This window comes from Salmo trutta, chromosome 27 (assembly GCF_901001165.1).
Source record: "Salmo trutta chromosome 27, fSalTru1.1, whole genome shotgun sequence".
NCBI lineage: Eukaryota > Metazoa > Chordata > Actinopteri > Salmoniformes > Salmonidae > Salmo > Salmo trutta.
In genome coordinates, this window is record NC_042983.1 from 14,255,617 (window position 1) to 14,282,541 (window position 26,925).

General features: G+C 40.4%; 1 protein-coding gene across 2 annotated transcripts in view; it reads right to left on the bottom strand.

Moving 5' to 3' along the window:
- Positions 1-26,925, bottom strand: part of iqgap2 (IQ motif containing GTPase activating protein 2) — a 79,033-nt gene that overhangs the window by 41,755 nt on the left and 10,353 nt on the right. For both annotated transcript variants that reach the window (XM_029716789.1, XM_029716788.1), the window contains exon 2: positions 25,571-25,670. In XM_029716789.1, the coding sequence (XP_029572649.1) occupies positions 25,571-25,670 (100 nt within the window). The remainder of the gene's footprint in view (positions 1-25,570; positions 25,671-26,925) is intronic.

Sequence of the window (26,925 nt, forward strand, 5' to 3'; positions counted from 1 at the left end):
CACTTTGATGTTGTGGTTTTGGCGGGAAGAATCTCTTTGTAACAAAAGGGTTCTGTCCCCTCAATACTGCCTGGCATGGGAGAGAAAGTTCCTGTAAGGTATTTACGACCATCATAAAACTGTCCAACTCCCCCAGGAGACGAGGGTCTTGAAACCTTTGATTAGCCGGCACCTTTGATCTCCATCCAGGAGGGCAAGTCCTGACACCTGCCATCACACAATTACTGTTGTTTACGCAATCCAAAAACTGTCCATTATAAAACCGCAATCTGGATCTGGTGGGCATGATTTGAAAGCTTGCCATATTGCCAACATGATCAGCTAAGATATAAAATACAATCTTACAGTGTTAGTCTTTCAAAAGTCAATTTCAGAGAAACAGATCGTAATTTGTGTTTGCATTGAAAGAGTCATGAGTGCATTCAGGTCCTGCAGCAAATTTTCTTCACAATAAACAAACACTCATTAGGCTCATTCTGTTCAGAACAACCCAGGGTATATCAACATGTAATTTTGTAACAGTACATCAAATCATGGATCATAAACGCTGACACTGTATATGAATTTTATGCTAGTATGACATCAAAGCTGTATTTATTATAATCCTCAACACCTCATCTTTCAAAATACATAGTCATCTTACATTTTCAGCATTTACCTCACTCAGACAAAAAAAAAAAGTTGACCAATTACCGGGAGGGATGGAGCAACTTCTTGTCGCATGAGGTGCTCAAGTCCAGAATGTCTGTCCATCAAAAAACCTATGCAGCACTGTGAAGGGCAGAGCTAGAGCTCAGACATCATGTATAGCTTATTACTGTAAAGCCACTACGTTCCAATTTAGGCCCTTATTAGGGCCCAAATCAGCCTGTGTAAAGGGCTACGGAAAAAGTTTGTTTTGTATGTTTAGCTCACATACAATTTAAAAGTATGCATTAAGGTGTCTGTAATAGAATAAACGTGGCAAAAACAAATTTAGACATGAATAAATGCATTTCTATAACTTCCAACATTGTAAAAAATATTTTAGGAGAGCCAAGATGGAGGAGCGGTAGCTTCTAAACAGTGCCCCCCGTCATCTAGTGTATATAAATCATTGCACAAACCCCTTGAAAGCTGGACTAACACCACTCATTTAGATGTTGAACATTGTAGCAAGTGTTCCAGTTGAGAATAATGTTAAGTTCCCTATAAAATGTAAAGGTAAGATTTGTTTCACAAACTAATTTCCTTGTAATATGTGGGGGGGGGGGGTGTATGTTCAACACAGGGGATTAGGTTATTATTACCAAAGCCACAAAGGGCTCCAGACTGCGACCAGTTAGTCGCATTTTGCGACCCTTTGACTTGGCTGTGTGAGCTAAATTTGTAATTGATCGCACTGTTGCTAGCTGCACAAGGTACCTGGTCACCTCAATCAAAACGTCCTAATTTTGGGGCGGATATAACCATTATCCTCATCCTTCCTGTAATAAAAGTGTCCGCCCTGCTGCTGTGCCTGCTTCGATGGGGACGGCTGCTGTAATGACCGAGTCTCTCACCCCCCTTGTGTGCCCCTCGTGATTGTTTAACATCTCAAAATGCAAATTGGGAAGCAACTACTGTAGTTGTCCATATTAAAGAGAGGAGTGTCTTGGCTATTGCAGTTTTTTTTTAGGACATTACATTTACTGTTAAGAGTAATACATGGCTACTAGCAGTAGGTGTTACAATATAGGAGTTAGTGATCTAGCTAATGTGTCTTGAGTTTTCACTTCCTCAGGTGGTGAATTACCACCAATTGAGTTAGACTGAGTATATCAAGTATTAGGAACACCTTCTTAATATTGAGTTTTGCGCTCAGAACAGCCTCAATTCGTTCGGGGCATGGACTTTACAAGGTGTCGAAAGCCTTCCACAGGGCCAAGTTGACTCCAATGCTTCCCACAGTTGTGTCAAGTTGGCTGGATGTCCTTTGGGTGGTGGACCATTCTTGATACACACAGGAAACTGTTGAGCATGCAAAAACCCAGCAGCATTGCCGTTCTTGACACAAACCGGTGCGCCTGGCACCTACTACTATACACCGTTCAAAGGCACTTGAATATTTTGTCTTGCCCATTCACCCTCTGAATGGCACACAGACACAATCCATGTCTCAAGGCTTAAAAATCCTTCTTTAACCTGTTTCCTGCCCTTCATGTACACTGATTGACGTGGATTTAACAACTGACATCAATAAGGGGTCATAGCTTTTACCTGGTCAGTCTCATGGAAAGAGCAGGTGTCCTTAATGTTTTGTATACTCCGTGTATAATATTAGTCCACATAAAGATGAAGGCAAATTCATCTCTATTGTAAAAAATAAAAAAACAAAAACATTCTGGAGCTCTATTTTGACAGCACAATATAACAAAAAGTCAACCAAATATACATGACAATCATTGTATAAGGCTGCATATCAAAATATGCTGAATCATGCACTACTGCTTGGACATGATAGACGTAACAACTCATTATGAATAACATCTCATTAAAACAGGCCTAAAGACAGTACTCTTTAGAAAGGCTTTCTGTTGATAGCTGCGCCCCTTCTAGCGTCAGCTGCGCCCCTTCTAGCGTCAGCTGCGCCCCTTCTAGCGTCAGCTGCGCCCCTTCTAGCGTCAGCTGCGCCCCTTCTAGCGTCAGCTGCGCCCCTTCTAGCGTCAGCTGCGCCCCTTCTAGCGTCAGCTGCGCCCCTTCTAGCGTCAGCTGCGCCCCTTCTAGCGTCAGCTGCGCCCCTTCTAGCGTCAGCTGCGCCCCTTCTAGCGTCAGCTGCGCCCCTTCTAGCGTCAGCTGCGCCCCTTCTAGCGTCAGCTGCGCCCCTTCTAGCGTCAGCTGCGCCCCTTCTAGCGTCAGCTGCGCCCCTTCTAGCGTCAGCTGCGCCCCTTCTAGCGTCAGCTGCCCTGTGTAGTTGTGTCCATTTTTTTTGTCTTATTTGGTTTTAATTTTATGCACAGATTATTCAGCATAATGAAAAGCGCTTTACATATAACATTATTAATTCTCAGTAGTTTATTACACTTCTTAATAAAGCATTATGATTTACTTTAACTTTTTAAGATGCCTCAAATGTTTTGTGTTTTTGTCTGCTATATTTTATTACAACATGTTCTCTTTTCCTACAAAACAGGTGTCTTGACTGTTACGTTAAATTCATTTTATTCAACATTGTCTTGTAGAGCTTGAGGACATTTTCCAAAACATATGTATGACATTGAGAGACTGATACCAATTGTTGCACATTGTTGGCATAGGCCTTTAGTTAAATGTGCTCTTTTTTTTTTTTTTGGAGTACTCCAACAGTCAAAAAATGTCAAATGCCCATCCCTAATCCAGCCTACCCTTCTCCATCCTGCCCACCTCCATCAGGCCTACCCCACCACCATCCTGCTCACTCCATCAGGCCTGCCCTCCTCCATGCAACCTTTCATGACAACATCCCTCCTTAGTCTCCTTTAATTAAAATGTGTGCGCGCGCATAGGCTAAACCACCAAAGCAAAGACAACACTCTGCCGCAACACGCGTCAGCACAATGAACACAATCAACACACCATCCCCTCTCCTCTGTCAGCACTAACTCATCTGAGCGTGTGGTTCTTAATGGACAACCACAACAAACAGCGGGGGAGACCTGATGTTATTATGGCGAGTCAGCCCATTCCGTGCAATGGTACCCTATCATGTTGATTGATTTATGCATTTAACTTCATTGTGCATTGTAGAGTTTCATTGCAGAGTGAAAGGTTCATTGTATCTGCCTATCATTGTAAATTCCTTTGTTTGTCCTACAATCTTGCTAAAGGGGAATAGCTAAAGTGATAATATGCTGTAATTCTTCACCAAAACCCTGCTGGCGAATGCCAAGATGGAGTTTATGGGGACGTATTATTACAGCAAATTGTATATCAAAGGAAACGTGAGAAGATGGTGACGGACACAGAAAAAGCAACTCTTCTGAAATAGAATGCAAAAACAAAAATCAGCAAAACAGACTACTTGTAGGTGACAAGAACAGGTCTGCCTCTTGGCCTGGGCTAAAATAACAGGAACATGAACAGCTTTGGCACATTTAGCCTTTGAGGGTGCAGTAACCAACACCAGTTAAGTCCAGTACCATTCAGTGAAACCAGAGCCTGTACTCAGTGTCTCAGAGTGGCAGTGCTGATCGAAAATCAGATTAGCCTTTAAGACCATAATGGATAATATTACATGGACAGGAAGAACCTAATCCTAGATCAGCACTACTATTCTGAGACACTTTGTGAATACGGGCCCAGATATTAGCTGGTCCAATGTGGTCATTCTGGGCCATAATTTTCCTGAAAAACTGGGGAATTAGGGCAACAGGACTGGAGAATGACTGGTGCCTCATGCATCCCATAAAGCAAGTAATTTTTAAATCAGTAACAAGAGGTACACACTGTTACTGATAAACTAAACAGGATAACTTGTAGCCTGTTTCTACCACATTTGTTGTGGAATGAGTAACACACACACACACACACAAACACAGTGCATTGGGAGTTATGCGCTGTGTCAGATCAGCACACTTCTGCACTAACATGACCAAATGTAAATCTAGCATCTTGGAACGGTGCCATGGCCACTTTCCACTCACTGCAGTACTGTGACTACAGAACTGGCCCAGGGGACTAAAGGAAAAACACAACCAGGCCAGCCCTTGCAAAAAGAACCACAATAACGAATCAAGAATAGAGGAGGTGTGACTAGAGGCACAGAGGGCTTTGTGTGGGTGGCTGATAGAGATAGCAGCACATCATACTATGTCTGTCTGATGACGGTGAACACTTCATGAGAGTTGGTTGCGTGGCAGGATGGAAAGAGGGCCGGCCTACTGTACTGTGCACTGACTAGAGCTGATGTAGCGGAGGAGAGGGGAAATTGAAGAGGGTATAGATACAATGCTGGGAAGGTTATAGTGACACACATGGGTGTTTTAGTTCACTGATGTAAAGGACAGGAAGAGTATTAATGCAAAACGAATAAGCGAGATTGGAAAAAGAGATAAACAAGGCAACAGTAAACATGTCTACCACGAATGATGCCAATGGGCCAATCAGTGCAATTTTGTAAATGAGGGATCTCTATAGCAAGAAGCATCATTCACTTAAGTTTCGTCCAAGTCGGGCCAGTGGTGTCTGAGATATTGCGTGTGACTAATGTACAGTTGAAGTCGGAAGTTTACATACCACTTAGCCAAATACATTTAAACTCAGTTTTTCACAATTCCTGACATTTAATCCTAGTAAAAATTCCCTGTCTTAGGTCAGTTAGGATCACCACTTTATTTTAAGAATGTGAAATGTCAGAATAATAGTAGAGAGAAATATTTATTTCAGCTTTTATTTCTTTCATCACATTCCTCGTGGGTCAGAAGTTTACATACACTCCATTAGTATTTGGTAGCATTGCCTTAAAATTGTTTAACTTGGGTCAAATGTTTCAGGTAGCCTTCCACAAGCTTCCCATAATAAGTTAGGTGAATTTTGGCCCATTCCTCCTGACAAAGCTGGTGTCACTGAGTCAGGTTTGTAGGCCTCCTTGCTCACACACACTTTTTCAGTTCTGCCCACATTTTCTATAGGATTGAGGTCAGGGCTTTGTGATGGCCACTCCAATACCTTGACTTTGTTGTCATTAAGCCATTTTGCCACAACTTTGGAAGTATGCTTGGGGTCATTGTCCGTTTGGAAGACCCATTTGCGACCAAGCTTTAACTTCCTGACTGATGTCTTGAGATGTTGCTTTAATGTAGCCACATTAATTTTCCTACCTCATGATGCCATCTATTTTGTTAAGTGCACCAGTCCCTCCTGCAGCAAAGCACGTCCCACAACATGATGCTGCCACCCCCGTGCATCACGGGATGGTGTTCTTCAGCTTGCAAGCGTCCCCCTTTTTCCTCCAAACATAACAATGGTCATTATGGCCAAACAGTTCTATTTTTGTTTCATCAGACCAGAGGACATTTCTCCAAAAACTACGATCTTTGTCCCCATCTGCGGTTGCCAACCGTAGTCTGGCTTTTTTTATGGCTGTTTTGGAGCAGTGGCTTTTCCTTGCTGAGTGGCCTTTCAGGTTATGTCGATATAGGACTCGTTTTACTGTGGATATAGATACTTTTGTACCTGTTTCCTCCAGCATCTTCACAAGGACCTTTGCTGTTATGGGATTGATTTGCACTTTTCGCACCAATGTACACTCATCTCTAGGAGACAGAACACATCTCCTTCTCGAGCGGTATGATGGCTGCGTGGTCCCATGGTGTTTATACTTGCGTACTATTGTTTGTACAGATGAACGTGGTACCTTCAGGCATTTGGAAATTGCTCCCAAGGATGAACCAGACTTGTGGAGGTCTACAATTGTTTTAACTGAGGTCTTGGCTGATTTCTTTCGATTTTCCCATGATGTTAACTTTTTAAGGCTAGGGAGCAGTATTCAGAAGTTTGGATGACTGAGGTGCCCAAAGTAAACTGCCTGTTACTCAGGCCCAGAAGCTAGGATATGCATATGCATGGTAGTATTGGATAGAAAACGCTAAAGTTTCTAAAACTGTTAAAATAATGTCTGTGAGTGTAACAGAACTTACTTGGCAGGTGAAACCCCGAGGACAATTATATATTTTTTGAGGTCATTGGACTTTTCTTTCAATGGGAAAGTCTAATAATTAGGGCCCAGATTGCAGTTCCTATGTTTTCCACTAGATGTCAACAGTCTTTAGACATTGTTTCATGCTTGTTTTTTGAAAAATGAATTAGTATTCGTATTCTTTCGAAGTGTCCCTCAGAAGAACTCTAGTCTCTTGGCACGCATGAATGAGAGCGCACTCCTCGTTCTTTTTCTCCGGTATTAAACACAGTATATTCCGTCTTAAATTTCATCAATTATTTACATATTAAAAGGGTACCTGAGGTTGGATTAGAAACGTTGTTTGAATTGTTTGGACGAAGTTTACAGGTAACTTTTTAGATTCCTTTGTAGGCATGTTGGGCGAGGTGGAACAGGTGGATTTCTGAATCAAACGTGCCAAATAAACTGACATTTTTGGGATATAAACAAGGACTTTATCGAACAAAACAACTGGGACCCTTTGGATTGCAAAAAGATCAAGATCTTCAAAAGGCAAGTGATTTATTTTATCGCTATTTGAGTTTTGTGACACCTGTGCAGGCTATGAATTCATGTTAATGCAGGAAGTGGGTGAGGCGCTGTCCTCAGACAATCAAATGCTATGCTTTCGCCGTAAAGCCTATTGTAAATCAGACAAAGCGGTTGGATTAACAAGATTCTAAGCTAAAGAATGGTGTATAACACAAAATACACTTGTATTTTTATGAATGTTTAATATTACTACTTTTGTATTTGGCGCTCTGCAATTTCACCGGATGTTGTCGAGGTGGGACGCTAGCGCCCCAATGATCCGAAAGAAGTTAAGCAAAGAGGCACTGAGTTTGAAGGTAGGCCTTGAAATACATCCACAGGTACACTCCAATTGACTCAAATTATGTCAATTAGCCTATCAGAAGCTTCAAAAGCCATGACACCATTTTCTGGAATTTTCCAAGCCGTTTAAAGGCACAGTCAACTTAGTGTATGTAAACTTCTGACCCACTGGAATTGTGATAGATTATTTCACTGTCTGTAAACAATTGTTGGAAAAATTACTTGTGTCATGCACAAAGTAGATGTCCTAACCAACTTGCCAAAAATATAGTTTGTTAACAAAGAAATTTGTGGAGCGGTTGAAAAACTATTTTTAATGACTCCAACCTAAGTGCATGTAAACTTCCGACTTCAGCTGTACGTACAGTTGATTACTCCCCCCTTGGGACAATCAGTGTAATAATTATTATTTTTTTTTAATTGACCTCAATAGCAAGACACATCATTCACATAAGTTCTCAAAATCGGGCCAGCGGTGTCTGAATATCGAGTGGGTTAGCTAGACTCATATCCCTGAGCATGTGCCAAATTTTAGCACTCCGCGTCAAACAGACTCAAAGACAAACATGTGCCCGTTATATCGCCACCTTGTGGTCGATATGAATGTTCTTGCATATGTTGAGTCTTGACAGTGTTTGCAGCAAATTGTTACCATACGAATATACTGTAATTGACTGATTTATATGCATTTATATGCCAGACCAAGCCCACAGTTTAGTTTGAATGTTTATTGGTCAATATCAACCATGTTTTATGTATTAGTCCGGAAAATATTGCATTCAGAGACCTTTGTCCACAGATGCAACATATTAAGTTTAATGCAGATTGGTCATTCGGTGCCAGAAGAATATCATTTTAAGTATTTTTCACAAAATTCTAAATGGCAGAAAATCGATCATAGCAGACCTTATGGATCCCTGAAGCGAATTTGACCCTTGTGAGGAGAGGGACCCGTATACTGAATTTGAAGACTTTAGGTCAAATGGGGTGAAGGGCATGACCTTTCAAAGTTTGCATTTTCAATCTTGTTATAGCACCACCATCTGGTCAATCAGCATCATTTTCTAAATGCCGGATGTCTATGATAAGACGCAACATTCATCCAAATCGGGCCAGTGCTGTCTGAGATATTGCGTGTGACTAACATATGAACGGACGGAGAGACAGAGACAGATCCACAGTCCCCTCCCCGATTTAATTGTGGGGGGACAACAGAGCAAGAAAAAGAAACAGGGTAAGTTGAAGTGAAAGAGAGGAGCATTCAGGCTCAGTCATTAACAAAGCCCTCCAGCCTCTGAAACAGCACTTCCTGGAGTGAAACAATGTGATTGTTTGTATACAGCTGCATAGAGCACAGGTCCAACAAGTGTTTACAACTCCCCAGCCACTCTTTCCTGTCATTGTTACTGTCAGACCTGTGGCCAGGCTAAACAACATATTGCCTACTGCTCTCTGGGACAAAAGGAGACATCCCACACCAGTCCACATTAGCCTAAACTAAACTGTTAGGCAAGCGCTACTACACTAAATTGTATGTGTACAATATGTACTTTGCGCCGTAAGCCTCCCCTCTCATGCCATGTTATGTTTTGTGTGATACTAGCGGCACGGAGGGTATTTTCGCATGTTTGATTAGACAGCTCTTAATGCTACTTTAGCTAAGTTAGTCAAAATATAATTTAGTCAAAATATAATTTAGGCTTAAATAAATTATCAAAGATCAGACAAAATGGAAGACACTTTTTTTCAAAGTTCTATAGTTGAAAGGCCCATTCCTTGCCCATTTTATAAAAACGTAACTAAAACTTCATTGATGAAGTGAGGGGTACTAAGGGTAAAAAAAAATGACTCCATATCAAAAAACCCACATCATGTGCAAGCTGACAGATTGTTTACTCAGCACTACAGGTACAAAGTCCCCCTTTACCACAGGGGTGTGTGTGTGGTTTTGAGTGTGAGACAGAGAGTGGGTGTGTCTCACGGTGGACAGCCTATGAGTCTGTAAAAGAATGTCTAGGCTTATGCCTAGCCTATATCAGCAGCTGTGCCGTACAAGGCTGGTACCAGTGCAGTGTTATCACTGCACTACAGTTTTGGTTAAACAGACTGAGGTAGGCATACATTCTATAAATGAATGTCTAACGTCTGGTCTTTGTTAGTAAGCCCTTTTGCAAGGCTGTTACGGTAAACTATGGTTGTAACGTGTGAGTCACAGGGCAGGTGTGAGGCACAATACCACTGTATTATCTTAGTTATACCTGTAACCCACATTAACCTCATTTACCAGAGAAGACAAAAGCAGCATTGTTTAGTTGTTATAATCAAGACGTTCTCCTGGGTGTGGTTGATGGGCCGATTAGACTGGGGCTGCATGCCTACCCTGTGCCTGTGACTCCTGACCCCAGAACGGAGGCAGAGCAGAGCATGGTTAGACAGGCCCTAATCCCGCTGCCCGACTCAGTCACTAATAGCCTGATTAGCAGGCAGAACCCTAATCCTAGATGACAGGCTTCCCAGTATAGAGGCTTTACCAGTGATGAAGGAGAGAGATGGGAAATCAGCCGTGCTTCCAAGAGAAACGCCACAGGAAGTAAGGTGTGTGTGTGGGAAAGAGGTATGTCTTGCTACCAGGTTGGGGAGTAACGGATTACCAAAAAAAAAACTAACTGCAATCCAGTACCAACAAAAATAATGCAATCAGATCAGAAAAAAAAAACAATTGACACCTTGGTTCTCTCAATAATTAAAATCAGTACCGAAAAAAGCTGCACAGAATTCTTTTAATTTAACCTTTATTAAAAGTTGGTTCCGCCTAATCGAGTCTGACCACAAGTCAGAGACCACTAACACACCAAATGTGTTTGATGGATTGTGGGAAGAGCAGGAATAGGCTTTTGTAGTCTACAGTCCAAGCTGTGTCTTCCAATGGTGCGACTGCTGTCGGCATCCAAAAAATATCAAACTCGAATAAACGCTTGGCGGTAAGGATGACAGCAGTTGTGTAGCCTACTACGGCTGACACAGATATCATACATTTTTTATATCTACATAGTGCATTGATGTGAATCATACTGCTGCTCTCTCATTTAGCTATTTGTGCCTTACAAATTGTGGTCGTTGTGGATGGCTGTTCACAAATGTACGATGCAGTCGGAAAGTATTCAGACCCCTTGACTTTTTCCACATTTTGTTAAGGCCTTATTCTAAAACTGATTAAATTGTTGTTGTTTTTCTCATCAATCTACACACAACACCCCATAATGACAAAGCAAAAACAAGTTACACATTCTTGCAAATTTAGAAAAAAACTGAAATATCACGTTTTATAAGTATTCAGACCCTTTACTCAGTACTTTGTTGAAGCACCTTTGGCAATGATTACAGCCTCGAGTCTTTTGGGTATGACGCTACAAGCTTGGCAACACCTGCATTGAGTTTCTCCCATTCCTCTCTGTTTTTATTTAACCTTTATTTAACCAGGAAGGGCTCATTGAGATTTAAAAATCTCTTTTCAAGAGCGTCCTGGCCAAGATAGGCAGCGCCAAGTCATTACAAAAATTACAGACAAACAATATGAAAAACTACAAGTAATCTAGTAAAAACCATAGAATTAACAAAGAATACAACAAAATCAAAAACAGCAAATTAAAAACATTGACAGGTCAGGGAATCAGTCTCCAGATCATTCATCCGTGATTTAAAAATACCAATCGGGACAAGTTCATCCAGTTTAAAAGTATTTCGTAAGACATTCCAAGACGATGGCGCAGAGTACATAAAAGCCCTTTTACCAAATTCAGTTCGGACATTTGGAACAGTTAGCAGGATAAAGTCCCGCGAACGAAGAGAGTACCCACCACATTTCTGAACAATAAAAATGCCCAAATAAAAAGGTAGTAAACCCAAAATGGCTTTGTAAATAAAAGTATACCAGTGACTGAGCCTACGAGTGACTAGAGAAGGCCAGCCAACCCTGGTATACAAAGTGCAGTGGTGCGTAAGGGTTTTGCAATTTAAAATAAATCTCAGAGTGCCATGGTAAAGGGTGTCAATTGATCTCAAACACTGAGCGGAAGCATTCATATATAAAATATCCCATAGTCTAGTAAAGGCATAAATGTAGCTGATACTAGCCTCCTTCTGGCTTCAAAAGAAAAACAAGCCTTATTCCTAAAATAAAATCCTAATTTCAGCTTCAATTTTTTTGTAAGTTGTTGAATATGCATTTTAAAAGAGAGGCCATCATCAATCAAAATTCCAAGATATTTATATGAGGTTACAACCTCAATCTCCTTGCCCTGACAGGTAGTAATAGGTGAAAGGTTCAGAGGTCTATTTCTTGCTTTAGAAAACACCAGTAGTTTTGTTTTGTCAGTATTGAGGATAAGCTTCAATTGAGACAAGGTATGTTGAACAGTATTAAAAGCAGTTTGCAAGTTCTGGAAAGCTTTTGTAAGAGATGAAGCACAAGAGTAAATAACAGTAGATCCTGAGATCTCTGTAGATCCTCTCAAGCTCTGTTCATCTTTCCCGACTAGTCTCCCAGTCCCTGCCGCTGAAAAAACATCCCCACAGCATAATGACGTCACCACACTTTACAGTAGGAACGGTGATAGGTTTCCTCCAGAAGTGACGCTTGGAATTCAGGCCAGAGTTCAACCTTGGTTTCATTAAACGAAAGAAACTTGTGTCTCGTGGTCTGACAGTCCTTTAGGTGCCTTTTGGCAAACTCCAAGCGGGCTGTCGTTTGCCTTTTACTGAGGAGTGGCTTCCATCTGGCCACTCTACCATAAAGGCCATTTTGGTGGCGTGCTGTAGAGATGGTTGTCCTTCTGGAAGGTTCTCCCATCTCCACAGAGAAACTCTGGAGCTCTGTCAGAGTGACCATCGGGTTCTCTGTCACCTCCCTGGCCAAAGCCCTTCTTCCCCAATTGCTAAGTTTGCCAGATGGACAGCTCACTTAGAGTCTTGGTGGTTCCAAACTTTTTCCATTTAAGAATGATGGAGGCCACAGTGTTCTTGGGGACCTTCAATGCTGCAGAAATGTTTTGGTACCCTTCCCCAGATCTGTGTCTCGACACAATCTTGTCTCGGAGCTCTACGGACAATTCCTTTGACCTCCTGGCTTGGTTTTTAGCTCTGACCTTATATAAACAGGTGTGTGCCTTTCCCAATCATGTCCAATCAATTGAATTTACAACAGGTGGACTACAATCAGGTTGTAGAAACAGATCAAGGATGATCAATGGAAACAGGATGTACCGGAGCTCAATTTCAAGTATCACAGCAAAGGTTCTGAATACTTATGTAAATAAGGTATTTGTTTTTTGATAAAATGTCTAAAAACCTGTTTGTTTTCGCTTTGTCCTTATGGGGTATTGTGTGTAGATTGAGGAAAATGTACTTAATTTTATAAAAATGCTGTAACAAAATGTGGAAGGGGTCTGAATACTTACCAAATGCACTGTATGTGTATTTTAGCCCAATAGGTACAAAGCTAACATATGGTCGTTTTTTTAGGACCCCTTTATGCATGTATGTAAGTATGTCTTCAAAAATAAAAATAATAATAATAATGAATTTGGCCTTTACTACTACAGCCCATAGAAACGCATTGAGTAACATTCATAAATGGCAAAAAACAAACAAAACATTTTTTTTTGAAGTGTCTGTCCTATATCTAGACGATAAGAAAGTGCAGGACATTTCTGGGACACATTTAACCCCTTATTTTTGTTGGCACAAAACTCCCTCCATACATCCATTTGTTTGTATGGGGTACCTTCAGACAAGTCCCGTGACACTTGGGGGTTACAGAAGAAATTGAAGAACACCATCGTGTTCACGAGTCTTCCCTTTCCATAAATTATGTTACTTAGATTGAAGCACGGGTGCGTCAATAGACTTATAATTACAGTGGCAAGAAAAAGTGTGAAACCTTTGGAATTACCTGGATTCCTGCATAAATTGGTCATCAAATTTGATCTGATCTTCATCTAAGCTTAAACTAATAACATAAATTGTATTTTTCTTGTCTATATTGAATACATAATTTAAACATTCACAGTGTAGGTTGGAAAAAGTATGAACCACTAGGCTAATGACTTCTCTAAAAGCTAATTGGAGTCAGGAGTCAGTTAACTTGGAGTCTAATCAATGAGACGAGATTGGAGATGTTGGTTAGAGCTGCCTTGCCCTATAAAAAACTGACAAAATTTGAGTTTGCTATTCACAAGAAGCATTGCCTGATGTGAACCCTGCCTTGAAGAAAAGAGATCTCAGAAGACCTAATATTAAGAATTGTTGACTTGCATAAAGCTGTAAAGGGTTACAAAAAGAGCTCTAAAAGCCTTGATGTTCATCAGTCAGTCGGTAAGACAAATTGTCTATAAAAATTTAGAAATTTTAGCACTGTTGCTACTCTCCCTAGGAGTGGCCATCCTGCAAAGATGACTGCAAGAGCACCGCGCAGAATGCTCAATGAGGTTAAGAAGAATCCTAGAGTGTCAGCTAAAGACTTACAGAAATCTCTGGAACATGCTAACATCTCTATTGACGAGTCTACGATACGTAAAACACTAAACAAGAATGGTGATCATGGGAGGACACCACGGAAGAGGCCACTGCTGTCCAAAATAAACATTTCTGCACGTCTGAAGTTTGCAAAAGTGCACCTGGATATTCCACAACACTACTGGCAAAATATTCTGTGGACAGATGAAACTACAGTTGAGCTGTTTGGAAGGAACACACAACACTATCTGCGGAGAAACAAATGCACAGCACAACATCAAAACCTAATCCCAACTGCAAAGTATAGTGGAGGGAGCATCACGGTTTGGGGCTGCTTTGCTGCCTCAGGGCCTGGAGAGCTTGCTATTGTCGACGGAAAAATTAATTCCCAAGTTTATCAAGACATTTTACAGGAGAATGTAAGGCTATCTGTTTGCCAATTGAAGCTCAACAAAAGTTGGGTGATGCAACAGGACAACGACCCAAAACACAGAAGTAAATCAACAACAGAATGGCTTCAACAGAAGAAAATACACTTTCTGGAGTCCTGACCTCAGCCTGACTGAGATGCTGTGGTATGACCTCAAGAGAGCAGTTCACACCAGAAATCCAAAGAATATTGCTGAACTGAAACATGAAGATCAGATCAAATTTCATGACTAATTTATGCAGAAATCCAGGTATTTCCAAAAGGCTCACATACTTTGCCACTGTAAACAGCTGCAAATTATCAAGATATCATGGTGTCACCAACAAAAACATAAATAGGCCTATACGAAATGCAGCATATGGCATTCATTTTTCAGGACTTTCGGGTAGTGCACGAAGCATGCCATTTCATGGGAACAGCATCTCTTTTTCAAATCGAAGCAATGAGCCCAATCATTCATCTATAACACAATCATAAACAGAGTAGACTATAGGCTAATAAATCCTTAGTTTATGCCCAGGTAAAACAATTTAGCTAATCTATATTTCCAAGTCATATTCTTGAAGATCAAGGGGTATTAAATTAATTGGACTGACTTATGCTTGGAGTATTTGGTATTTGGAAATAGCCAAGGGATGGTTTTCAATACAGTCAATAGTAAAAACGATTTCTTTAAAGTTATCTTAGAAATTGAATATTAAGTAAAAATACATGCAATCAACTTGTGAAATATGTTAAAAGATTCATTTCACCCGTCACATAATTTTTCATTATGAAGCTTACCATTAGTAGCCAGCCACGTGGTGTTTGTTTACAAGCAAACAACGCGAGACCGGAGCCTTGTGAGTCACTCACTGTTGTGCAGCACGCGCCAAGTGATCTACAAGTGATCTAGTTAACAGTATGGAATTCACAACTATTAAGTTTACTTCTAAAATGTGCTAAATGCTCTGCAGTTGTGCATTCAGTTTGCTAATTTAGTAGCTAGTTAGCCATCTAGCTAAGTGGTTAGCTAGTTAGCCATCTAGCTAAGTGGTTAGCTTCTTCCAAAATCAAGCCTCGCTTGCCAGTAACTGCAGAGAATACCCTCCTGGATCAAGAGCCCTGCTGTCTAATACTTGTTTTGTGCATCCAGCCAACTGTGAGTAGCATTTTGGAGTTACTTGTATAATGTTAAGAACTGGGATGTCTGTCCTGAAAATACAGTGCCTTTGGAAAGTATATTCAGACCACTTGACTTCTTCCACATTTTGTTGCGCTACAGCCTTATTATAAAATTGACTAAAAACACAATACCCCATAACGACAAAGCAATTTTAATTTTTTTTTGCAAATCCTTTTTTTTTTACTGAAATATTACATTTACATAAGTATTCAGACCCTTTACTCAGTATTTTGTTGAAGCACCTTTGGCAGTGATTACAGCCTCAAGTCTTATTGGGTATGATGCTACAAGCTTGGCACATCTGTATTTGGGGAGTTTCTCCCATTCTTCTCTGCAGATCCTCTCAAGCTCTGTCAGGTTGGATGGGGAGTGTCACTGCACAGCTATTTTCAAGTCTCTCCAGAGATGTTAGATCAGGTTTAAGTCCGGGCTCTGGCTGGGCCACCCGGGGACATTTAGAGACTTGTCCCAAAGCCACTCATGCGTTGTCTTGGCTGTGTGCTTAGGGTTGTCGTCTTGTTGGAAGGTGAACCTTCGCCCCAGTCTGAGGTCCTGAGAGCTCTGGAGCAAGTTTTCATTAAGGATCTCTGTACTATGATCCGTTCATCTTTGCCTCAATCCTGACTAGTCTCCCAGTCCCTGCCGTTGAAAAACATCCCCACAGCATAATGCTGCCACCACCATGCTTCCCGTAGGGATGGTGCCAGGTTTCCTCCGGACGTGATACTTGGCATTCAGGCCAAAGAGTTCCAATCTTGGTTTCATCAGACCAGAGAAATCTTGTGTCTCATGATCTGAGAGTCTTTAGGTGCCTTTTGGCAAACTCAATCATTTAAGAATGGAGGCCACTGTGTTCTTGAGGACCTTCAATGCTGCAGGCATTTGTTGTACCCTCCCCAGATCTGTGCCTTGACACAATCCTGTCTCGGAGTCTACGGACAATTCCGTCGACCTCATGGCTTGGTCTTTGCTCTGGCATGCACTGTCAACTGTGGGACCTTATATAGGCAGGTGTGTGCCTTTCCAAGTCATGTCCAATCAATTGAATTTACCACAGGTGTACGCCAATCAAGTTGTAGAAACATCAAGGATGAGCGATGGAAATAGGATGCACCAGATCCTCAATTTCACCTCTCATAGCAAAAGGGTCTGAATACTTGTTTTCGCTTTGTCATTATAGGGTAGTGTGTGTAGATTGCTGAGGATTTTTATTTATTTAATCCATTTTAGAATAAGTCTAACTTAACAAAAAGTGGACAAAGTCAAGTGGTTTCAATACTTTCCGAAGGCACTGTAGTTTAGGTCAGAGACGGTATAAAATGTTTGCAATACGCTCGTTGGCATTTAGTTAGCATTCTCGATGGGAGTTTACATGTACTTGTTAGCATAGCTAACCTTCGGGTTACAAAGGCTCAGTGAGATTTGAAAATAGCTCACCTTGTGTTCAGTGCCGGTATTACCGAATATTACCGTTCAATCGATAATTGAATAAGACACAAATTAATATTACCTTTTTAAAAGGCAAGTTACACCACTTTTCAACCTCATTTTCTTTATCTCCAGCACAATACATGTGTCAACATAGGTGAAATTGGGGCATTTTTCTACGTTTTGTATTAGTTAAAAAGTTCTAGCCGATGACATCATCAAAAGTGAAAATAAGGATTTTCAAACAATGAGATTCTCGGTGATGTGGGGAGTAGAGGTCGACCGATTATGTTTTTTTTCCCCCCCAACGTCGATACCAATTATTGGAGGGCCGAAAAAAGCCGATACCGATTAATCGGACGATTTTTGAAATGCATTTGTAATAATGACAATTACAACACTGAATGAACACTTATTTTAACTTAATATAATACATCAATAAAATCAATTTAGGCTCAAATAAATAATGAAACATGTTCAATTTGCTTTAAATAATGCAAAAACAAATTGTTGGAAAAGAAAGTAAAAGTGCAATATGTGCCATGTAAGAAAGCTAACGTTTAAGTGACTTGCTCAGAACATGAGAACATATGAAAGCTGGTGGTTCCTTTTAACATGAGTCTTCAATATTCCCAGGTAAGAAGTTTTAGGTTGTAGTTATTATAGGAATTATAGGACTATTTCTCTCTATACGATTTGTATTTCATATACCTTTGACTATTGGATGTTCTTATAGGCACTTTAGTATTGCCAGTGTAACAGTATAGCTTCCGTCCCTCTCCTCGCTCCTACCTGGGCTCGAACCAGGAACACATCGACAACAGCCACCCTCGAAGCAGCGTTACCCATGCAGAGCAAGGGGAACAACCACTCCCAAGTCTCAGAGCGAGTGACGTTTGAAACGCTATTAGGGCGCACCCGCTAACTAGCTAGCCATTTCACAGGCTTGAAGTCATAAACAGCGCAATGCATTGTGAAGAGCTGCTGGCAAAACGCATAAAAGTGCTGTTTGAATGAATGCTTACGAGCCTGCTGGTGCCTACCACCGCTCAGTGAGACTGCTCTATCAAATCATAGACTTAATTATAATATAATAAACACACAGAAATACGAGCCTTAGGTCATTAATGTGGTTGAATCCGGAACCTATCATCGCGAAAAACAAAATGTTTTTCCTTTCAGTGAAATACGGAACCGTTCCGTATTTTATCTAACGGGTGGCATCCTTAAGTCTAAATATTCCTATTACATTGCGCAACCTTCAATGTTATGTCATAATTACGTAAAATTCTGGCAAATTAGTTCGCAACGAGCCAGGCGGCGTGAACTGTTGCATATACCCTGACTCTGCGTGCAATGAACGCAAGAGAAGTGACAATTTCACCTGGTTAATATTGCCTGCTAACCTGGATTTCTTTTAGCTAAATATGCAGGTTTAAAAATATATACTTCTGTGTATTGATTTTAAGAAAGGCATTGATGTTTATGGTTAGGTACAGTCGTGCAACGATTGTGCTTTTTTCGCAAATGCGCTTTTGTTAAATCATCCCCCGTTTGGCGAAGTCAACTGTCTTTGTTAGGAAGAAACAGTCTTCACAGTTCGCAACGAGCCAGGCGGCCCAAACTGCTGCATATACCCTGACTCTGTTGCAAGAGATGTGACACATTTTCCCTAGTTAAAAGAAATTCATGTTAACAGGCAATATTAACTAAATATGCAGGTTTAAAAATATATACTTGTGTATTGATTTTAAGAAAGGCATTGATGTTTATGGTTAGGTACACGTTGGAGCAACGTGTATCTAAGCGATTATATGCAACGCAGGACAGGCTAGATAAAACTAGTAATATCATCAACCATGTGTAGTTAACTAGTGATTATGATTGATTGATTGTTTTTTTATAAGATAAGTTTAATGCTAGCTAGCAACTTACCTTGGCTTCTTCCTGCATTCGTGTAACAGGCAGGCTCCTTGTGGAGTGCAATGTAAAGCAGGTGGTTAGAGCGTTGGACTAGTTAACCATAAGGTTGCAAGATTGAATCCCCGAGCTGACAAGGTAAAAATCTGTTGTTCTGCCCCTGGACAAGGCAGTTAACCCACCGTTCCTATGCCGTCATTGAAAATAAGAATGTGTTCTTAACGGACTTGCCTAGTTAAATAAAAGGTGTACATTTCATGTTTAATTTTTTTTTATTAAAGAGAAAATAAATAAATAAAATAAAATAATAAAATCGGCATCCAAAAATACCGATTTCCGATTGTTATGAAAACTTGAAATCGGGCCTAATTAAATCGGCCATTCCGATTAATCGGTCGACCTCTAGTGGGGAGCAAGAAAATACCCTCCCTCTGGCTAGAAACTCATTGCAGGTTTTGAAAACCACTGTTATTCTTACTTTTAATCCTACCCTGTGATGTCACAGAGAAGCATTCTTTAGGACCTCTCTCTTATCTTTTTTAACCACAGATCATAGAAACGTGTATTTTTCACATATGTAGACACTGGTATTGTGTTGGAGATAATGAATGAGGTTGAAAAGCAGCGGAATTGCCCTTTAAGGAGAAAGTAATCTAAAAGTCATGTTAATGATTACAATTTTGGAAAAGGTAACCAGTAACTGTTTACATTTAGAAAGTAACCTACCCAACCCTGCCTGCTACTGTCTAGGTGGGTGGTGAGAGGGCTGTCTCTTCCAGGTTAACAGGACAGAGTAGTTTGTCAACAGACTCCATATTACACTTTGACAGAGACACAGATCCATGACACCAATAAAGTCACAAATGATACCACTACAGATGTAGGATCTTAATTTGAGAAAGTTTGCTACAGCAGAAAAAGAATCCTGCAGCAAAAGGAAATGTGAATTATTATATGGGTTATGAATGGACATTTTTGTAGGGGCTGATACCTTCATAAGGAAAAAAGTTGAAATTAAACTTCAGAAGCCTTTTTAAACCTTAAATACACAACAAGTTTTACATTTCCTGCATTGCAGGAAAGTTCTCCAGCAACAGTGTGTTCAAATTAAGATACTACATATGCACCAATTCTCTGTTCTCTACCAAATCAAAGTCCACATTCTGCAGTCAAACTTCAATCCAAAATCTCACCAGGGGGCCAATGCAGAGCCATACCAGTACAAAGCAAACTCTGACAACACATATAGGCTAGAAGTGTTCAAACCACCCACTGGTTGGTGATATAACCATGGTACAGATATAGCAGCTTTGATTTTGGTATGATTATTCTGGGTTGCTTGCAGAGGTGTGGTGGGGAAGTCCTAAAAAAAAGCACGCCCGAACATGAGGGGACGCTTCCTGTTAGGTGCCTTCATACAGAGGACAGGAAGTGGTTCAGTATCGGGTACGCTCAAAGCTCTCAGGAAAAGTCAACGTTGTTTTTTCACAACCAATCTCGCCCCCCCCCCCCCCCATCAACCAATATTTTATTACTGTATGTCATCAACCAACTGTATTAAGACTCCTTCACACCAATCTTTTTTTTAAATATACACTACCGTTCAAAAGTTGGGTCACTTAGAAATGTCCTTGTTTTTGAAAGAATAGCACATTTTTTGTCCATTAAAATAACATCAAATTGATTAGAAATACAGTGTAGACTTTGTTATTGTTGTAAATAACTATTGTAGCTGGAAACGGCAGATTGTTTATGGAATATCTACATAGGCGTACAGAGGCCCATTATCAGCAACCATCACTCCTGTGTTCCAATGGCACGTTGTGTTAGCTAATCCAAGTTTATCATTTTAAAAGGCTAATTGATCATTAGAAAACCCTTTTGCAATTTTGTTAGCACAGCTGAAAACGGTTGTTCTGATTAAAGCAGCAATAAAATTGGCCTTCTTTAGACTAGTTGAGTGTCTGGAGCATCAGCATTTGTGTGTTCGATTACAGGCTCAAAATGTCCAGAAACAAAGCACTTTCTTCTGAAACTCGTCAGTCTATTCTTGTTCTGAGAAATGAAGGCTATTCCATGCGAGAAATTGCCAAGAAACTGAAGATCTCATAAAACACTGTGTACTACTCCCTTCACAGAACAGCGCAAACTGGCTCTAACCAGAATAGAAGAGTGGGAGGCCCCAGTGCACAATTGAGCAAGAGGACAAGTACATTAGAGTGTCTAGTTTGAGAAACAGACGCCTCACAAGTCCTCAACTTGCAGCTTCATTAAATAGTATACGCAAAACACCAGTCTCAATGTCAACAGTAAAGAGGCGACTCCGGGATGCTGGCCTTCTAGGCAGAGTTGCAAAGAAAAAGCCACATCCCAGACTGGCCAATAAATAGAAAAGATTAAGCTGGGTAAAAGAACACAGACACTGGACAGAGGAAGATTTGGAAAAATGTGTTATGGACAGACAAATCTAAGTTTGAGGTGTTCCGGTCACAAAGAAGAACATTCGTGAGACACAGAATAAATGAAAATATGCTGGAGGAGTGCTTGACGCCATCTGTCAAGCACGGTGGAGGCAATGTGATGGTCTGGGGGTGCTTTGGTGGTGGTAAAGGGGGAGATTTGTACAGGGTAAAAGTGATCTTGAAGAAGGAAGGCTATCACTCCATTTTGCAACACCATGCCATACTCTGTGGACGGCGCTTAACTGGAGCCAATTTCCTCCTACAACAGGACAATGACCCAAAGCACAGCTCCAAATTATGCAAGAACTATTTAGGGAAGAAGCAGTCAGCTGGTATTCTGTCTATAATGGAATGGCCAGCACAGTCACCGGATCTCAACCCTTTCGAGAAGTGCCCATCATGGAAGCATGGGGTGAAATCTCTTCATTACCTCAACAAATTGACAACTAGAATGCCAAAGGTCTGCAAGGCTGTAATTGCAGCAAATGGAGGATTATTTGACAAAAGCAAATTTGAAGGACACAATTATTATTTCAATTAAAAATCATTATTTATAACCTTGTCAACATCTTGACTATATTATCCTACACACACTACAGTGGTTGCCCCATGTTGACATTGTGGGCTCTAATGTGTGAATGAGATTACAATAGCTGTCCTCTTATGCATCTCAAGCATGAACGTCATTCTTCCTTTAGTCCAATGGGAACCAAGCGCTCTTAGATGTCAGTTAGTTTACCTGAATCCCCAGCAGAATCAGTAGTTATCAGCAGGAGCGCTAGTCTGTCTTTTGAGTCATATACTCAACTGCTTATCACACACTCCAATGAGCTGCATTACAGTCTGCTGTCATCTGATGAGGGCAGACATGCACACCAAAAAGCCACTCAATATTAGAGGTCGACCGATTATGATTTTTCAACGCCAATACCGATTATTGGAGGACCCAATAAAGCAGATACCGATTAATTTTATTTTGTAATAATGACAATTACAACAATACTGAATGAACACTTATTTTAACTTAATATAATACATCAATAAAATCAATTTAGGCTCAAATAATGAAACATGTTGATTTTGGTTTAAATAATGCAAAAACAAAGTGTTGGAGAAGAAAGTAAAAGTGCAATATGTGCCATGTAAGAAAGCTAACGTTTAAGTGTCTTGCTCAGAACATGAGAACATATGAAAGCTGGTGGTTCCTTTTAACATGAGTCTTCAATATTCCCAGGTAAGAAGTTTTAGGTTGTAGTTATTATAGGAATTATAGGACTATTTCTCTATACGATTTGTATTTCATATACCTTTGACTATTGGATGTTCTTATAGGCACTTTAGTATTGCCAGTGTAACAGTATAGCTTCCGTCCCTCTCCTCGCTCCTACCTGGGCTCGAACCAGGAACACATCGACAACAGCCACCCTCGAAGCAGCGTTACCCATGCAGAGCAAGGGGAACAACTATTCCAAGTCTCAGAGCGAGTGACGTTTGAAACGCTATTAGCGCGCATCCGCTAACTAGCTAGCCATTTCACATCGGTTACACCAGCCTAATCTTGGGAGTTGACAGGCTTGAAGTCATAAACAGCGCAATGCATTGCGAAGAGCTGCTGGCAAAATGCACAAAAGTGCTGTTTGAATGAATGCTTACGAGCCTGCTGCTGCCTACCACCGCTCAGTCAGACTGCTCTATCAAATCATAGACTTAATTATAATATAATAAACACACAGAAATACGAGCCTTAGGTCATTAATATGGTCGAATCCGGAAACTATCATCTCGAAAAAAAAACGTCCGGTCCATATTTTATCTAACGGGTGGCATCCCTAAGTCTAAATATTCCTGTTACATTGCACAACCTTCAATGGTATGTCATAATTATGTAGAATTCTGGCAAATTAGTTCCGAACGAGCCAGGCAATGAATGCAAGAGCAGTGACACAATTTCATGTTAGCAGGCAATATTAACTAAATATGCAGGTTTAAAAATATATACTTGTGTATTGATTTTAAAAGAAAGGCATTGATGTTTATGGTTAGGTACAGTCGTGCAACGATTGTGCTTTTTTCGCAAATGCGCTTGTTAACTTCTTGGTGACGGGGCAGTATTCAGAAATTCAGATGAATACGTGCCCAAATTAAACTGCCTGCTTCTCGGGCCCAGAAGGTAGGATATGCATATTGTTAGTAGATTTGGATAGAAAACACTCTGAAGTTTCTAAAACTGTTTGAATGATGTCTGAGTATAACAGATCTCATATGGCAGGCAAAAACCTGAGAAAAAATCCAACCAGGAAGTGACTTGTAGTTTTCTATCTAATCCCTATTCAAACTAGTGTCTGTGGGGTCATTTTGCACTTCCTAAGGCTTCCATTGGCTGTCAACAGTCTTTAGAAACTTGTTTCATTCATCTACTGTTACTGGGCAGAGAATAGGAGCTCAGTCAATCAGTGGACTGCCTGGGACCAGTGAGTTGTTTACTGCGCAGGCACGCCGCTCCTTCTTTTTCCTCTGTAATGAATACGCTATTGTCCGGTTGGAATATTATCAAAGTTTTGTTAAAAAGACCCTAAGGATTAAATTGTAAACATCGTTTGACATGCTTCTACGAATGGTAATGGAACTATTTGACTTTTCGTCTCTGATTTTGCGCTCACACGTTATGCCTTTGGATTAGTGATCTGAACGCGCGAACAAAACTGAGGTATTTGGACATAAATATGGAGTATTTTGAACAAAACTAAAATTTCTTGTGGAAGTGGGAGTCCTGGGAGTGCATTCCGATGAAGATCAGCAAAGGTAAGTGAAGATTTATAATACTATTTCTGAGTTTTGTTGACTCCAGAACTTGGCGGGTAACTGTATAGCTTGCTTTGATGGCTGAGCTCTATACTCAGAATATTGAAAAGTGTGCTTTCGCTGTAAAGCTATTTTAAAATCGGACACAGCAGTTGCATTAAGGAGAAGTGTATCTATAATTCTTTCAATAACTGTTGTAAATTTTATCAACGTTTATGATGAGTATTTTTGTAAATTGATGTGCTCATTCACCGGGAGTTTTGGTGGGAATACATTTTCTGAACATTACGCGCCAATGTAAAATGGGGTTTTTGGATATAAATATGAACTTTATCGAACAAAACATACATGTATTTTGTAACATTGAGTCCTGGGAGTGTCATCTGATGAAGATCAAAGGTTAGTGATTCATTTTAGCTGTATTTCTGGTTTTTGTGACGCCTCTCCTTGCTTGGAAAATGGCTGTGTGGTTTATCATGTTTAGGCGCTGTCCTAACATAATCTAATGTTATGCTTTCGCCGTAAAGCCTTTTTGAAATCGGAAGGATTTAAGGAGCATCTTATCTTTAAAATGGTGTTTAATACTTATGTGTTTGAGAAATTTGAATTATGAGATTTTTGTTGTTTTGAATTTGCCGCCCTGCTATTTCACAGGCTGTTGATAGTGTGTACCGCGGGTGGGACGGTCACGTCCCACATACCCCAGAGAGGTTAAATCATCACCCGTTTGTCGAAGTAGGCTGTGATTCGATGAGAAATTAACAGGCACCGCGTCGATTATATGCAACGCAGGACACGTTAGATAAACTAGTAATATCATCAACCATAGTTAACTAGTGATTATGTTAAGATTGATAGTTTTTTTATAAGATAAGTTTAATGCTAGCTAGCAACTTACCTTGGCTTCTTGCTGCCCTCGCGTAACAGGTAGTCAGCCTGCCATGCAGGCTCCTTGTGGAGTGCAATGTAAGGCAGGTGGTTAGAGCGTTGGACTAGTAACCAGAAGGTTGCAAAAACGAATCCTCGAATCCCCCCTGAACAAGTTAACCCCCGTTCCTAGGCCGTCATTGAAAATAAGAATGTGTTCTTAATCTGACTTGCCTAGTTAAATAAAGGTGTAAAAAAATAGTTTTTTTAAATATATAAAAAAAAAATAATAATAGAATTGTAAAATAAAAAAAATAAAACAAATCGGTGGCCCCCAAAAAAATACCGATTACCGATTGTTACGAAAACTTGAAATCGGCCCTAATTAAATCGGCCATTCCGATTAATCGGTTGACCTCTACTCAATATATCACAATCTACTGCCCCTTCTCATGTCAAGCCCCATGACTCCCCCCCTACTCCTCCTCTCTTACTGTTTGGCCTCCTCCAGGTGACAGAGGTACTCGTAGGCGATGTTCTGTCGTCTCCTCTCGTCCATCTCCTCCGCCGAGATCCTCTCATCGTCCTGAATGGCTGCAGACAGAAACAAAACAAAACATGAACTAACAATTTACAGTTACAGCATGATGCACACGGGCCAGTGGGGAGAGGATTATCTGGTGTTTTACCTGATAAATTGTTGGTTTGACATAAACAAAAAATCCGACAACATATAATCCTTTCTTTAAAAAAATTTAATAATCAAAAACCTGCCTAGTAGTATGATACTTGGGACAGTATTACCTCACTTTATAACACACAGTAATATTCCAAAGAGAGGTCTGCATTACTTGACTCTCTCCTCCTACTACTACAACCTCAGTATTCAGACAGAGCTTACATTAAATCACATGGTCTACTGGGTTTCTCTGAGAGCTGCATGTGAACAGAGGAGTTAGTAGGCAGCCTGAGAGCCACTTAAAACAGGCAGTCGGAGGAAGTCAGAGGAGCAAGTGATTCAGCTGAGTTGACATTTACCTGCCCACTAATGAGATCCTCTCCCCCTGATGCTCCTAAACTCTGCTTAATCCAATCAAATCCCTTTATTTCTGGCTGATTGGAACACACTGATTGGAACATTGGCTCTAGTTTTATTTTATCTTGATTATTGCCCAGTCATATGTTCAGGTGCTGCAAATAGGACCTAGAAAAACTGCAGCTGGCACAGAACAGAGCGACACGTCTTGCTCTTCACTGAAATCAGAGGGCTAATATCTCTCTTGACTAAAAGCATTACTTCTTTTTCTAAGAAACATTAATGTGTTGAAAATTCCCAATTGTTTGCAGTCAACTTACACACAGCTCTGACACACACACTTATCCCACTAGGCATGTCATCAGGGGTCTTTTCAAAGTCCTCAAATCCTAGTGCTGAGTGATTAGTGCTTTTTGAGGTCGGTTCGGTTTCGATTATTAAAAAGTAATCACGATTTTCGATTTCAATAATAAAAAATACATTATGCATTATGTGGGTTGAATGCTATAACACAGAATAAAACAATTAATGAAAGTCCAATGATGGTAATGACTGCCCATGACTGCTTTTCACATATAAACCATCAGTTATTCACACTACTTTAATCAAATATTTCAGTTGTGTATTACATTTGTCTTATTTGACTATAATTTTCACTCCAAGTCAACTCATCTCTATAGAGCTGCTGTCTGTGCTGTCTGACAAAAATCACAATTTTAGTAGTTCTTCAAAGTAAACTTTGAAGAACTACACAAAGTGTACTTTACACATTTTCTGCAACATTGGCCTGTTGGAAACTACAACTCCCTACTA